Raw genomic sequence first — 15019 nt, 5'->3', positions numbered from 1 at the left:
TATTTTTCAATAATTTTGTTTTTGAAAGTAATTTTTGAATAGAATCATCTTATAAGTCCCCAGATGGAGTAAAACCAATTTATTGATCAACAATTTGTTGGTTGATAAATGTTTATTTAAACCGTGTAATTTAAATTATTTTAATTATTTTCTTTAGTGCTCTGGTTCACTTTCAAAAGTGTTGCAGTTTGTGCATTACATTATGTGGTTGCCTAACTAGCATTATCAAGTACTTGTATATCAGATATGGATGTGGTTATGAATTGTGCTATGTCAACCTATCAACAGAGAACAGAGAGTTTCTGCCAGGAAATGATAATGGACAGAACTAGTTTCCAAAGGGCCTTAAATGCCCTGTATCAAGATTACCTAACCCTGTAGATGTGGGAGCCTATTGTGGTTTTGAATTAAAAAGTGCTATGACAAAAGTGGTATTATGGGAAGTTTAAATAAGGAATGAATATCATGGGTGAGTTATCAGTGGCTTGAGTGGTAAGCATGGAAAAGATAGAATGACTGAAGCCTCATTACAGAGGAAATTTTCTGGGACTTAGACATTGGGCTGGCAGTATTGAGGGAGACGTTGGAATCAGAGAGGAGGCCAGTTTTCTCAATTGTCTGATTAAAAAGGAAAATGTCTCTATTGATAGCCATAGGGAATTTAGGAGGAAGGGAAAATATCTTTTGCCAGCAAGGTGATGTGGTTTTGGATGTTGAATATGAGGAGATGGTGCTGTATTGTAGCAGAGATGGTTGCTAGTCCATTGGAGATAAAAGCCCTAGTGAAGCCCAACAGTGAGGCCTGAGCATGCAGATGGGGCTTTTCTGTGTAAGTTACTTGAAACCATGAAAGTGAGTTCTTCACAGAAAACTGTGTTGGAAGAGAATAACAGGCAATGTCCTGAGCTTTGGGCATCTCCTGAAGTTGGAAGAAGATAGGAGAAATGGCACCAGTGAAATAGGACTCAAAGTACATCAGAGTCTTGGTCAGAGGGATAGAAGGAAACCCCAGCAAGGGGTTCGTGGCACCTAAAACAAGAGCAAATGTCAGCGAGTTATGTCACATGTAGTGATAAAGTGCAGAGGGCTATGAAGAGGTCATTGGATTTGGAGCTTACTGATGACGTTCAAAAACAGATTCAGGAGAGTAAAGGGTGAGTGATAGATGAAGAAATGGAGATAGAATCTATAGACTGTTCCTTTTAGGAGCACGTCAGAGAGATGAGAGACAAATGTAGAGTGTTGTACTCAGAGGGCCAGAAAAGTCAGGTAAAACATTTCAAGATACTGGAGACCTTTACATAGAGGAAGGCAGAAATGAAAGATGCCTGTGGATAAAGGAGAGATTGAATATTGTAAGGAGAGAGGGGAGATAAATAGGCAATATCGTTCTAGGGGAGAGTGGAATGAGGAGAAGAGATGAAGATATTAGCTTTGGAAATAAGGAATAGTATTAAAAACGAGACTAGAAAATGAGAACATTAACATTATAATAGCTATTTCTATTCATTAAGCATCTATATTCTAAGCTCTTATGTAAGTATGAACTCTTTGTAAACCATTGAGGTATTGAGGGGGATACAGGAGAATTGTGTTAAGACGCAGACTCCTGCCCTCCAGGGGTTTATATAGGTTAAATGGAGAGAGGAGGCATGAATAGCATTGTGTGTAGCCAAGGAATTGAGTGAATAGGCAAAATGCTTTGGGTGCCTGGCAATGCTTTTGGGTGGCCTTGTAAATAAGGATGTGAATGGTCAGAAAAAACCTGATGGAAGTGAATATTGGTGTGAACTACCAGGAATGGTTGGGATTTGGATAGGTGGAAAAAATTGGGAAAATATGTTTCAAGGAAGGAGACTAGCGGATGTAAAAACCAACCCTGCAGAGAGCAGTTTCTTGGTAACTATCAGTTTTGGTGGTTTATATTTTATTCAGTTATAATAATGAGAATAGCAACTAATGCTGAGTATTTACTCAGTGCCAGGTACTGTTCTAGAAGCATTTTCCATATATTTTTAATTCTCTGCAGTCACTGAGTTACTTATTGTTTTTACCCTACTTTCATAAATGAAGAAATAGAGGGTTAAGTAATTTGTACTAGATTTTACAGTTTATGAGGGATGGGGCTGGGATTTCAACCTGAGCTTTCTGATTCCAGAGCTCTTGCTCTTAACCTCTTCACAGTTTTGCCCTCGAGGATATCATAGTATGCTAGGACATAATGGCAGATTCGGTTGAGGTCAAGTTATAAAAAGCCCTGAATACCAGGCTGTCAGGTTTGAACTCTTTTCATCCTTTAATGAAGAGCCATCGGGGCTTTCATCAGAAGCAAAGTGAGATTGTAAATTGATGTTTGGGAACCATCCAGCACATGTTAGGGAGTGACTCTCTTTGAGACCAGGGATTTAACTGAGCCGACCTTTCCAAGGCCATTGTTATACATAAGACCAGACTTCTACGATACAGTACTCTGACATTTTAATCATCTTGGCGGTTTATACATGCTGCTCTTCCTTGATTTAACTTTTTCTTTCATTTTAGCTTTTGAAAGGATAAAATATTTTTATTTGAAATGGATTTATATCGTTTCTGTTTTGAACTTATGTTATTTGTGGTGGGAAGATTTGAGGATGTTGGAACTCACATTCCAATAGGGAGGACAGGATGAACATGTGTGAATAATATGTATGGAAAAAAGACATTCTTTCCTTTTTATTTTTCCCTTCTAATATTGGTAAGCAGTACAGAATGAAAGTCTTAAGGTGTAACTTGCATAACTGCCAAGAAATGTGAGTACTGTGATAACATCTGGGCTGTAGCTGTGACTGATGCATAGTGGGGAGGCCGAAAGCTTTGCTACCACAGACCTGATTCTGAATTCTGGTAATCCCGAGGAAGATAACAAAGGCAAATCTCTTCATCTTTCTGAGCTTTTAAATAATGGAGTTTATAATCTCTACCTGGATTTGCTGCTGAGAAAATTAGAGCCAATATATGTTAGGTGTCTAACATATTTCCTGGCCCATAGTAAGTTCACAATAATAGATGTTACGTAGTCGTTCTTTCCTTTTCTGCCTGTTGCACTGTAGAAAAACCATTGTTGCCCCATTATCTGTAGCCTAAAATTAGGGAGATATATCTAACAGGAGAATCTCACATGCAGATGACATATAAACACCTGTGTTACTTTGCATTGTGAATTATTTGAAAAGACTCGGCAAATATAAAGACCAGTGGTAACCAAATGTAGGACAAGAATTAAGAGAAGGGCATTCAGTAATTAATAACCTATAGTAAAAGAAAAAGTATGTATAAAATTTAGTTGATCCTTTAGTTTAAGGGAAGACACTGAAATAGAAGAAATTATTCCTTTGGAGAGATCAGGAAGCTGGTAAGTTAAGATTTATATTTCCTCATGGAAGGAGAACTTAGAATTTAGTAAATGAGAAACTTGGCTATGAAGGAGTTGGCAGTGCACATTAGGAAAAAAATGAGCATCAAGCATCACTTGAGGAAAAGCTACTATCAGACACCATTGACGTCACTCTTGGATTTCACTTTGGTCATTTCCTGTTTAATGATACCACATTCAACAACTCATCTGTGTTTGGGGTCACAGAAATCAGCCAGGGGTACAGAAAGAGTGAAGAGTGTGGTATGGCTTTAGGATTAGATTATTCTACATTAACCTTTATTATATGTGACAGAAAAATTCAAAACAGTTGATCATATGAGGGAAATTAGGCAAAAGTGTGAATACTGATTATTGATGATGTGGAAACTTTCAGGAGGAAGGGAGTTTGAGTAGTAGGTTCATAAGTGGTACCCATTGCAGATGTGTGTTAAATACCCTTGTAAAAATTAACTTTTTAATTATAAAAGTTATCTATGCCAGTTGTCTAGTGGTGCTTAGTCTTTGCTAGCCCTCAGGGTAGCAAACTTTAATTTTTATTTTAATTATTAATGTTTAATAAGTATTACAGTCACTGTCTTCAGCACACATATTTCACACTTGGGTTGAGGAACCATTGTGTGGCTTTAAGCCAGTTATTTCCTTTGTAAGCATCATTTTCCTCTAGATCTCTTTTGAACTGATTTCTAAGGTCTCTAATTGAATTGATTCCCTTCCAGTTCTTCAAACCTGCTAATTCTAAATACCGGACGATCCCTGACTTACGATAGTTCCACTTAGTAACTTTTTGACTTTATGATGGTGCAAAAATGATACACTTTCAGTAGAAACTATGCTTAGAGTACCCATACATCTATTCTGTTGATAACTTTCAGTATAGTAGTCAATAAATTCCATGAGATACTCCACACTTTTTAAAAAATAAAATCGGCTTTGTGCTAGATGATTTTCTCCATCTGTAGTCTAATGTAAGTGTTCTGAGCATGTTTAAGGTATGCTAGGTGAAGCTATTAGGTTCAGCAGATCAAGTGAATTTAATGCATTTTTGACTTAACAATATTTTCAATTTATGATAGATTTATCAGAATATAACCCTATAAGTTGCAGTGGTTCCATTCTATTGTCAATGTCCTTATTTTGCCACTAGATGGCAATTGTGTACCTTCGAACCCAGTCCCCTCTGGGTTTTCAGAATCTGGGGCGTCTGAAGAACTCAGGAATTTTAGCCTAGTCCACCCCTGCTTATTTCACACTTGGGGAACTGAGACTCATAGGTTAAGTGACATAGCCAGGGTCGTAACAGTTACTCAGAGCCACTTGAATCCCAGTAGTCTTTCTCCTCTATCACACTCTAGGGGACTTTGTGAGGGAAATTCAGAGAAACCATGCTCTCAGCCTTTTGAGTTCTTTGTGAATTATTTTAAAAATAATTTAAAGCCATTGGTTAAGTACAGGTATTATCACATTCAAAATAAACAGTTGGCCTGCTGTTGTGTTTCTCTATTGGCTCCCTGAGACAGAAACGCTAGACAGTCAGCTTTTAAAGGTTATTGCCTGCCTACAGCCAGCTTGCCTTCACGATTTGCCCTGGAAATAAGCTCTGCAGAAATCTCAACCAGGGCCTCTCTATCAGGTGATTATCTCCCTCCATTCTTGCCCCATCCTGTGGCCACCCATTTTTCTATGTCTTCTTTTGTCCACCTGACTAGCCCAATCAAGAGAGCGTTTGTGGGGGAAGAGATATGCTCCTGGTTCTTAAAGAATTATCTTTTGGGTTTTCCCAGCACATGTTAACTGCCCTGTTTCCCCCTCTCTCTTTATTGGTGACAAGGATGGTATTGCCATAAATCATGGCTTGTGTATAGGCAGAATGGTGTTGTCAGAGGCAGAGAGGACGTGGTCTTTGGAGTCACACTGACTGTGTCGAACCTCTCCTCTGTCTGTGACTGACTCTGACTCTTTGTCGCCTCTCTTAGGAGAGTGAGATTGACCACCTTGCAGGGTGGGTGTGAGGAACGCATGAGTAATGTGTGGAAAGCTCATGGTGTCAGTGCTTGGCACACATAGCAGATGCTCATTAAGAGCTAATTATTTTGGTTATTATTGTAAAGAGAGGAACAGGAGTAACTATAATATATGAAAGAAGCTCAAGGGAGGGTCTCAGCCAAAGGAGCTAGTTTTTTATTGGAGAAAGAAGGGAAGGATGCAAGGTATTCCAGGGCCTATGTCAGTGTTTTAGAGAAATAGTGTAACTGTGTTAATAATGGTAGCCACTAGCCATGTGTGACAGTGGACACTTGAAATGTGACTAGTTGAAATTGATCCATGCTGTGTTGAATTCACATCAAATTTCAAAGACTTGGTGTGAAAAAGTGGATATAAAATATCTCAATAACTTTGTATAGTAATAATATATTGAAGTAATCGCATATTGGATATGTAGAGTTAAATAAAATGTTATTAAAATAAATTTCACCCTTCCTTTTACTTTTTTTTTTTTTTTTTGAGACAGAGTCTCATTTTTTAGCCCAGGCCAGAGTGCAGTGGTGTGATTGTGGCTCACTGCAACCTCCGCCTCCCGGTTCAAGTGATTCTCCCACCTCAGTCTCCCGAGTAGCTGGGATTACAGACGCATGCCTGCTCATTTCTTTTGTATCTTTAGTAGAGACAGGGTTTTACCATTTTGGCCAGGCTGGTCTTGAACTCCTGACCTCAAGTGATCTGCCCACCTCAGCCTCCCAAAGTGCAGGGATTACAGGCGTGGACCACCTTCCTTTGACTTTTTGAAATGTAGAAAATATAATGAGGCTACTAGCATGATACTTTTATGTGATAGCACTGGACTAGAAGATAGAGATTTTTGTACCCAAACATATACAACTATGTTCTGAGGAATCAAGAGAGGTTTTTTTGAAGCTTCTTTTGATTTTGTTTTTCTTTTACGATGTTCTGTTCTTAAGAGTATGACTATTCTGAACTGAGATGCCAGTCACTATTGGTAATAGCAGTTTAAGTAATAGTTTAAAAAGAAAAAAGTAAAAGAGGCACCAAATATTCTCTGTAGTCCCCCAAATTCTGAAGACCTCAAAAAAGAAAAGCCACTGGATGATTTCAAAGAACACCACTGTGTGCAAAGCTCATTTCCCTTCTTGTTGTCAGTAGATAAAACCTAGCTGTTAACGATCCTAGGATTTTTCCTTCAAATGCAAAGTATTAAAACACTGCAAAAATAACCAAGAGTAAAAAGAAAAGAGAACCATAATACTTAATGTTAAATTAAGTCATCTGTCTGATTTTCATTAAATTTGTTTTGGTTTTGAATACATTGGTTACAAACCATTCAGTAGTTTTAAAAATTAAAAATAAAAGATAACCTCATCACCAGTCTGTTTTAGAGCTAGAAGGTAATTGCTAATTTTGGACATTTGCAACCCTTGTAAATCTTCTTAGATGGATTTAAAAATGAAGTTTTTATTTAGATTTTGAATTTACATGTGTTTTTGTTTGTTTGTTTTTGAGACGGAGTCTCGCTCTGTCACCCGGGTTGGAGTGCAGTGGCGCCATCTCAGCTCACTGCAAGCTCCACCTCCCGGGTTCATGCCATTCTGCTGCCTCAGCCTCCCGAGTACCTGGGACTACAGGCGCCCACCACCACGCCCGGCTAATTTTTTTGTATTTTTAGTAGAGATGGGGTTTCACCGTGTTAGCCAGGATGGTCTTGATCTCCTGACCTCGTGATCCACCTGCCTCGGCCTCCCAAAGTGCTGGGATTACAGGTGTGAGCCACTTTGCCCGGCCACACATGTGGTTCTTATAACAACACATGGGAAATAGTATCTGTTCTTTGCTGATGCAGAAAACAAGCAGAGCACATGCATTTTGAGGACCTTGAGGTCAGTTCTCATTGTTCTTGATTTAGTCTCAAAATAAGAATCCCTTATTCCAGGTAAACTTGGTATCATAATTCTTTGTATCTAAGATGCCATCAGTTGTAAGAAGTACCTTTAAGTACCACTTTGTATAGAAAAAAAAACGTTGCCAATAAAACTGACAAGCTATTGGTTTTTCAGATGCATCTCTATTTCAGAAATGTTAAATGGCAGGGAAAAAAGTACACTTTAACATTGATGAAATATAATACACAGATTTTGAAACTTTTTACTTGGTTGGAGTTTAGAGAGCTTGTTTTACATGTTAGCATCAGACTTTAGGTTTTCTCAGAATGTATCATGTTCAGCAAGTGTGGTTTGGTGCATTGAAGCTCTTTTCATTTAATTTTATTAAAAAACAGATGAAAGCAAAATGGTGAGCTCATTTTTAGGTTGTTGAAAGTCCCATGATTCAGAGAAGTGAACTTCTAACTTTTAGTTTCAACTAGTACCTCTGCTTCTGCCCCCTCCCAGTAGACATTTATCCATTCTCTTTTCAGTCATTACCTGTCCCTCTAACAAAATCTGTTCTCCATAAAGGCTCCTGATAACAGTTATTTATAGCCTCCTGTGAATTCCTGGCAAAGCGTTAAATGGCCCAAGTCTGCTTGCTTTCTAAGCTTTATCTCTAATTACTGGCTAAAAATCTTTATCTGCTTAAAGAACTTTCAGGCCTCTGCCAGCCACATGGAACAAGTTTTGTGGGGATGGCTGAAGGAGGAGTGATGTAGAGGCAGCCTCCTACTCTGCCTCTATGGAAGGCTGTGGATAGATAACAGAGTACCTCATTTTCTTTCCTAACCTAAACTGTCCAAGTAAATCTGACAGCTTGCTCAGTGCCTTTCTGGAAGTCAGTAAGAAAGGAGACTTCGATCTGCTTATAAAGTTGCCTTTGCTGACTGTTGGAAGGAAAACAACTCATAATAGCTGCATTTCTGACTAATTCCATTGAATTTTTGTTAGTTTTTTGTGTTTTTGTTTTTGTTTTGTTTTGTTTGAGATGGAGTCTCACTGTGTTGCCCAGGCTGGAGTGCAGTGGCGCAATCTCAGGTCACTGCAGCCTCCACCTCCTAGGTTCAAGCGATTCTCCTGCCTCAGCTTCCCGAGTAGCTGGGATTACAGGTGCACACCATCATGTCCGGCTAATTTTTGTATTTTTAGTTGAGACGGGGGCTTCACCATGTTGGTCAGGCTGGTTTTGAACTCCTGACCTCAAGTGATCTGCCCACCTCGGCCTCCCAAAGTGCTGGGATTACAGGTGTGAGCCACCACACCCAGCCGAATTTTTGTTAGTTTTATCTCCGTTTTGACAGAGGCTATTGAATTTTAAGGAAATCTTATGATGTACAGACTTTTTTTTTTGTAATCTGAATAGCTACTTCGTATTTTATGTTTTCTAAATCTCAGTGTTTACACATCTAATTGGCTTGGGTCATACTTTACATTTTGAGTAACTATTTGATAATCCAGATTCGGAACCTCCTTTTTCTAAATTATTTTCAGGCATGCCTAAAGCAGTTATATGCGAGGGCAGTTTGGCTCTTGGTTAAGCTGCAGAAGTTCTTGTGGTCTAGTTTGAAGATGAAAACAGAAATTTCTTTTTTTGAGTTTGTAATACATTCATCAGATGTGAATCTGCTGATACTTTGTATATGGTGGTCCCTCAGAATGCATGGGGCATTGCTTCCAGGCATCACCCCCCCAACCCCAATACCAAAATCCATGATGCTCAAGTCCATTGTATAAAATGCTGTATTATTTGCTTATGACTTATGTACATCCTCCTATATACTTTCAATCATCTCTTGATTACTTGTGGTACCTAACACAGTGCAAATGCTATGTAATTTGTATTGTTTAGGGAATAATGACAAGAAAAAAATGTTTGTACATGTTCAGTAGAGATGCAACCATCCAGTTTTTTTTTCTCCAGTATTTTCACTCTGCAGCTGATTGAACCCACAGCCAACATGCCCAGTAAGGAGTTTGGTTAACACTAAGTATGGACTTTTTCTGTGAAACATATGCAATAATATTGCACATGTTTTCAGTGTTAGCATTGAAAATTATATGGAAAAATTTACCTCCATTGCTAAATATTCTACATTTAAACTAAATGTAATGCAAATATTTATTATATAGCTCTGCATTCTTTCTAGGAGTGTGTTTGTTGATAGCATCTTAATAATTTTCAGATTACATTCTGTAAATGTTTCTGTGTGTTTGAATGACTTTGACTTTTGGTCTTTGCAGCTCGGGGTGTGGTTTTCTCTCGGTTGTGCCTATTTGGCCTTGGAAGACTATCAAGGTTCAGCAAAGGCATTTCAGCGCTGTGTGACTCTAGAACCCGATGTAAGTTTGTTTGATCTTCTGTCCTTACATGGCTCTTTACTCTCTAAGTTGTTGAAATTGTACTGTATGTTTCAGAACAGCAATTCCTTTTGTGTTGGAGGAAAGTGTACATTTGAGGGAAGGTCCTACCTCAAGGTATCGGATTTATAAATCTGGAAATAAGTTAATATTTCATGGTTTCATTTAGGAAATAATTTTGATAAAACAATTTTCTTGTTAAAAATATACTTCACTGAATGTATAGCAAAGTATCATGTATATTTTGTCATTCACTAGTATGTCCTGCCTATGTTAATTGCATTACTAGAAAGTTATTTTAGGGTGGAGTCTTTTTATATTTGATGGTTTTATGAGATAATAATTCACATACCATATAATTCACCTATTTAATATATACAATTCAATGATTTTTAGTATAGTTAGAATTGTGCAGCCGTCCACTACAATTAGCTTTAGATCATCTTTATTACCCTAAAGAGAAACCCCTGTACCCATTAGTTGTCACTCCCTATTTCTCTCCAAACACCCTCCCCTTCAGCCCTAGGCAAACACTAATGTGCATTTTGTCTCTGTAGATCACCTATTATGAACATTTCATATAAATGGATTCATACTTTTTGTGGGCTCTTGTGACTGGCTTCTTTCTTAATGTTTTCAAGATTCATGCATGGTTATAGCATGCTTCAGTACTTTGTTCCTTTTTATGACCAAATAATATTCCATTGTGTGGGTATATCACATGTTATTTATCCATTCATGAGTTGGTAGACATTTGGATTGTTTCCACTTTTTGGCTATTATAAATATCACTACTATAAACATTTGTTTATAAGCTTGAGACCAACATATGTTTCCATTTCTCTTGGTTATATACCCAGTAGTAGAGTTGCTGGATCGTATGGTAGCTCTATATTCAGAATTTTGAGAATCTGCCAGACTGTTTTCCAAAGTACCATTTTAGGCCGGGTGTGGTGGCTCATGCCTGTAATCCCAACACTTTGGGAGGCCAAGTCGGGTGGATCACTTGAGGCCAGGAGTTCAAGACCAGCCTGGCCAACATGGTAAAACCCCATGTCTTCTAAAAATATAAAAGTTAGCTGGGCATGATGACGCATGCCGTGGTCCCAGCTACTCAGGAGGCTGAGGCGGGAGAATCACTTGGACCTGGGAGGTGGAGGTCGCAGTAAGCAGAGATTGCGCCACCTTACTCCAGCCTGGGTGACAGAGCAAGATTCTGTCTCAAAAAAACAAACAAACAAATAAAAACAAAGTACCATTAGTCCCACTAGCAATGTATGAGGGTTCCAGTTTCTCAACATCCTTGACAACACTTGTTACTAGCTGTCTTTTTTATTATAGCTATTCTAGTGGGTGGCATCTCATTGTGGTTCAATTTGCATGTTTTGGGTGGCTAATGATGTTGAGCATCTTTTCACATGCTTCTTGGCCATTTGTATATCCTCTTTGGAAATGTCTATTCACATCCTACCCATTTTTAAAATTGGGTCATGTATCCTTTTGTCACTGAGTTGTAAGAGGTCTTTCTATATTCTAGCTACAAGTCCCTTGTCAGACAAATGATTTGCAAATATTTTCTCCCATTCTGTTAAGTTTTTTTTTTTCTCTCTCTATTGATTGTGCACTTTGAAGCACAAAAGCCTAATCTTGATGAGGTCCAACTTACCTGTTTTTTCTTTTGTCGCTCATACTTTTGGTACAATATCTAAGAATCCATTGCCAAATCCAAAGTCACAAAGATGTACTCCTATCTTTTCTGCTAAGAGTTTTATAGTTTTAACTCTTTCATTAAGGTCTAGGGACCATTTTAAGTTAATTTTATTTATGATATAAAGAAGGGGTCCAACTTCATTCTTTTACATGTAGATATCCAGTTGTCTCAAAACTTTGTTGAAAAGACTATTCTTTTCCTATTAATAGACTTGTCACTGGTCAAAAATCAGTTTACTGTAAATGTAAGTGGTCAAAAATTAATTGACTGTAATGTAAGGATGTATTTATGGTCCATCAATCACGTTTCGTTGACTATATGTCACATTTCATTGACTATATGTCTGTGCATATTCCACTGTCTTGTTTATGGAAACTTTGTAGTAAGTTTTGAAAATGCTGTGAGTACTCCAACTTTGTTCTTCCTTTACAAGATAGTTTTGGCTATTCAGCATTCCTTGAATTTTCCTATGGGATTTTTAGCTTTGTAAATTTTCCCAAAAGACCTTATATTGAATCTGCAGGTGAATAAGGGGAGTACTGCCATCTTAATAATATTAAGTCTTTTGATCCATGAACATGGAATGTCTTTACATTTTTCTAGGTTTCTTTCATTTCTTTTAATATTTTATAGTTTTCAGAGTGTAAGTTTTACACCTCTTTTGTTAAGTTATTCCAAAGTGTTTTATCCTTTTTCATACTATTATAAATGGAATTATTTTCTTAATTTTATTTTTTATTTTTTTGAGACAGAATCTTGCTCTGTTGCTCAGGCTGAGGTGCAGTGGTGCAATCTCGGCCTACGGCAACCTCCGCCTCCCAGGTTCAAGCAATTCTTCTGCCTCAGCCTCCCGATTAGCTGGGATTACAGGTGTGCAGCACCACGCCTGACAAATTTTTGTATTTTTAGTAGAGATGAGGTTTCTCCATGTTGGCCAGACTAGTCTCAAACTCCTGACCTCAGGTGATCTGCCTGCCTCAGCCTCCCAAAGTGATGGGATTACAGATGTGAGCCACTGTGCCTGGTCTAAATTTTATTTTTGGATTGTCTATTGTTAGTATATAAAAATACAGTTGATTTTTATATATTAATTATATCTTGCAACCTTGCTGAGCTCATTTATTACTTCTAGTAGGTTTTTTTTTTTTTTATGGACTCCTTAAAATGTTCTATATAAAAGATCTAAATTTAATGTTTTATTTGAAAAGAAAGAATTGCAATTTGGGGCGTATATGCATGCCAGGTAGTCTTTGAATGTCTGAAGAACAAGGAGAAGGTTAGAAGTTTTATTAAAAGGAGAAATGTTACATACTGCTCTTTGAGAAATTCATTGGCACTTACAGTACGGGTTTGGGGAGCTGGCAAGCTTCCATTGATGAGGGATGGCAGAGTGCAAAATTAGTCCCAGAGTTTCAGCAAATTATCTCAGAAGCTGCAGATAAAACTGGTTTCAGTTTACAACAAGCAGTTCCAGCAGTCAGGCTGCTTTCATTTGGATATTTTAACAGCTTTAATGTCTCTACTAACATTCCCCCAACATTCTCTCATTATGTTCATGTTTTCCTTTACATCTTTGAACATGTTTATAATAACTGCTTTGAAATCCTGTGCTTATTTCAACGTCTCTTTCATTTCTGGTACTGTTTCTTATTAACTGATTTTTTTTCCCTTTGGTTATGAAGGAAATTTTCCTGCTTCTTCCCATGTCCACCATTTTTAAAAAAAATTGTATTCACATCGTGGATGCTGTGTTGTTGTGCTTGTTGGTTTTATTCTGTTCTCTTAAGGAAGATTGAGTTTTATTCTGGCATTCAGTTAAATTACTCCTAAATCAGCTTGTTTTTAAGCTTGTTAAAGTGGGTCTGGAGTTGTCCTTATTTTCTCATAACCCTTTAAAAAAAAAAAAATCAATGGAGATGGAGCCTTGCTCTCTTGACCAGGCTAGTCTCGAACTCCTGGCCTCAAGTGATCCTCCCATCTTGGCCTCCCAAAGTGCTGGGATTACAGATGTGAACCACTGCACCCAGCCCTCTAATAACCTTTTCTTAAGGTATAACCTCTCTGGGATTGAATTTAATGCCATGGGCAATCAATAAGAACTCTCCAGTTTTGCTAGTTTAGAATTTGAATAACTTCTAGCACAGTGTGACCTCCAAAATCTCCATTCAGCTCACAGCTTTCTGGTAGTTATTCTTTGCCAGACTTCAAAAAGTTACTAATTTTGCCAAGTCTGGAAGTGGAGGTCCACTGCCACTTAATTTTTGAATCATATGTATGGGACTTGAGAATGATATATACTATATTAGATGAAAAGTGGAACAAAGAGAAATAGATAATTTATATCATTCTTGTTTGTATAAATTCAACCTGATTAAGCTGATGTAAAAAAACATTCATTTTTGCTTTATTTTTGTCATTGGGTAGAGGAATAGGTAGAGAAATATCTTTGATGGATGAAATACTTAGTAGTAACACTGGAGAACAGATTTTTTCTTAACCCCCCTATCCGGTGAAGAAGGATGACAGTATAATGGCAAAAATTTTTAAGACAGGAAAAAACAGTATACTGCATTGCCTTTTTCGTAATAAATCTATGTACTATATAGAGTATGTTGTAAATTAGCTTTTTTGTAAGTCTAAATTTGGAAATAAAATCTTAACTGAATTGCTAATTGGTACAATGATAGTTACATTGCATAGTTGATTGTTTTAACCTTTCTCTAAATTATAAAAGTTCAGTTTGATTTAATTTTGCCATATACCTTTAAACACACTCTTATTGAAAATTGTGGTTTTAAAGAGCATATATTGGACTAGGAGAGTGTGCTGTACTTTTGGTTTAAGCAATAATTTTACCTAAATGAGAAGAGTTAATTAACTGTGTTCTCTATCATTTCAGAATGCTGAAGCTTGGAACAATTTATCAACTTCCTATATCCGATTAAAACAAAAGTAAGTACATCAGACAAACATGAAGAAATTTGCTTCCCAAATAAATGAATGAGATTTTCTACAACTGAACATTGTTTCAATGTTTCTCCTTGTTTTACCTTTCTCGCCCATGTATATGAAATAGAATAACTTAAGTAGAATAACTTAATTCAAACTAAATTAACTTGAATTCTAAATATACAGTTTATTTCTTAAAAACATTTCATATGTAATAAAATAAGAAATGTTACTTGAAATCTTTATTTAGTACTGAAGTTTTACATTCTACATTTTATTACATGATAAAAGCAAACATATGTTTAGTTGGTCAACTCAGTTGACAGTTATTTTTATTCATTGCTTGCTTTGTACTAGACATTGAGAAATATAAATAAATATGAACCAATGTCTTCAGGGAATGTAGGTTTAAAAAATAAAATACTACGCCATCTTATTTTAAAAATTGATTAGTATATAAGCTATCTGTGGCAAATACCAAGTGAGAATACAAAGAGGGCTAAAATAATCATACATGATCCTTGTAGCACACTTATTATGTGCCAGCCACTCATTTAGTCTTGTGAGGATCAAAGAAGAGAGAAACCATGTCATCCTGGATCAGAAATGCTTCTGAGAGAATGTTGGACTCAAGCAGAAATTTGAAGG

The 15019-nt window shown here is 37.1% G+C and overlaps 1 protein-coding gene across 3 annotated transcripts in view; it reads left to right on the top strand.

The window, feature by feature from the left end:
• Positions 1-15019, top strand: part of TTC27 (tetratricopeptide repeat domain 27) — a 194860-nt gene that overhangs the window by 142135 nt on the left and 37706 nt on the right. For all 3 annotated transcript variants that reach the window (XM_003822003.4, XM_034952913.3, XM_063594999.1), the window contains 2 exons: positions 9595-9693; positions 14322-14374. In XM_003822003.4, the coding sequence (XP_003822051.2) occupies positions 9595-9693; positions 14322-14374 (152 nt within the window). The remainder of the gene's footprint in view (positions 1-9594; positions 9694-14321; positions 14375-15019) is intronic.

The sequence above is a fragment of the Pan paniscus genome, chromosome 12 (genome assembly GCF_029289425.2).
Source record: "Pan paniscus chromosome 12, NHGRI_mPanPan1-v2.0_pri, whole genome shotgun sequence".
NCBI classification, from domain to species: Eukaryota; Metazoa; Chordata; class Mammalia; order Primates; family Hominidae; genus Pan; species Pan paniscus.
This window is presented reverse-complemented; position numbering and strand designations above follow the sequence as displayed.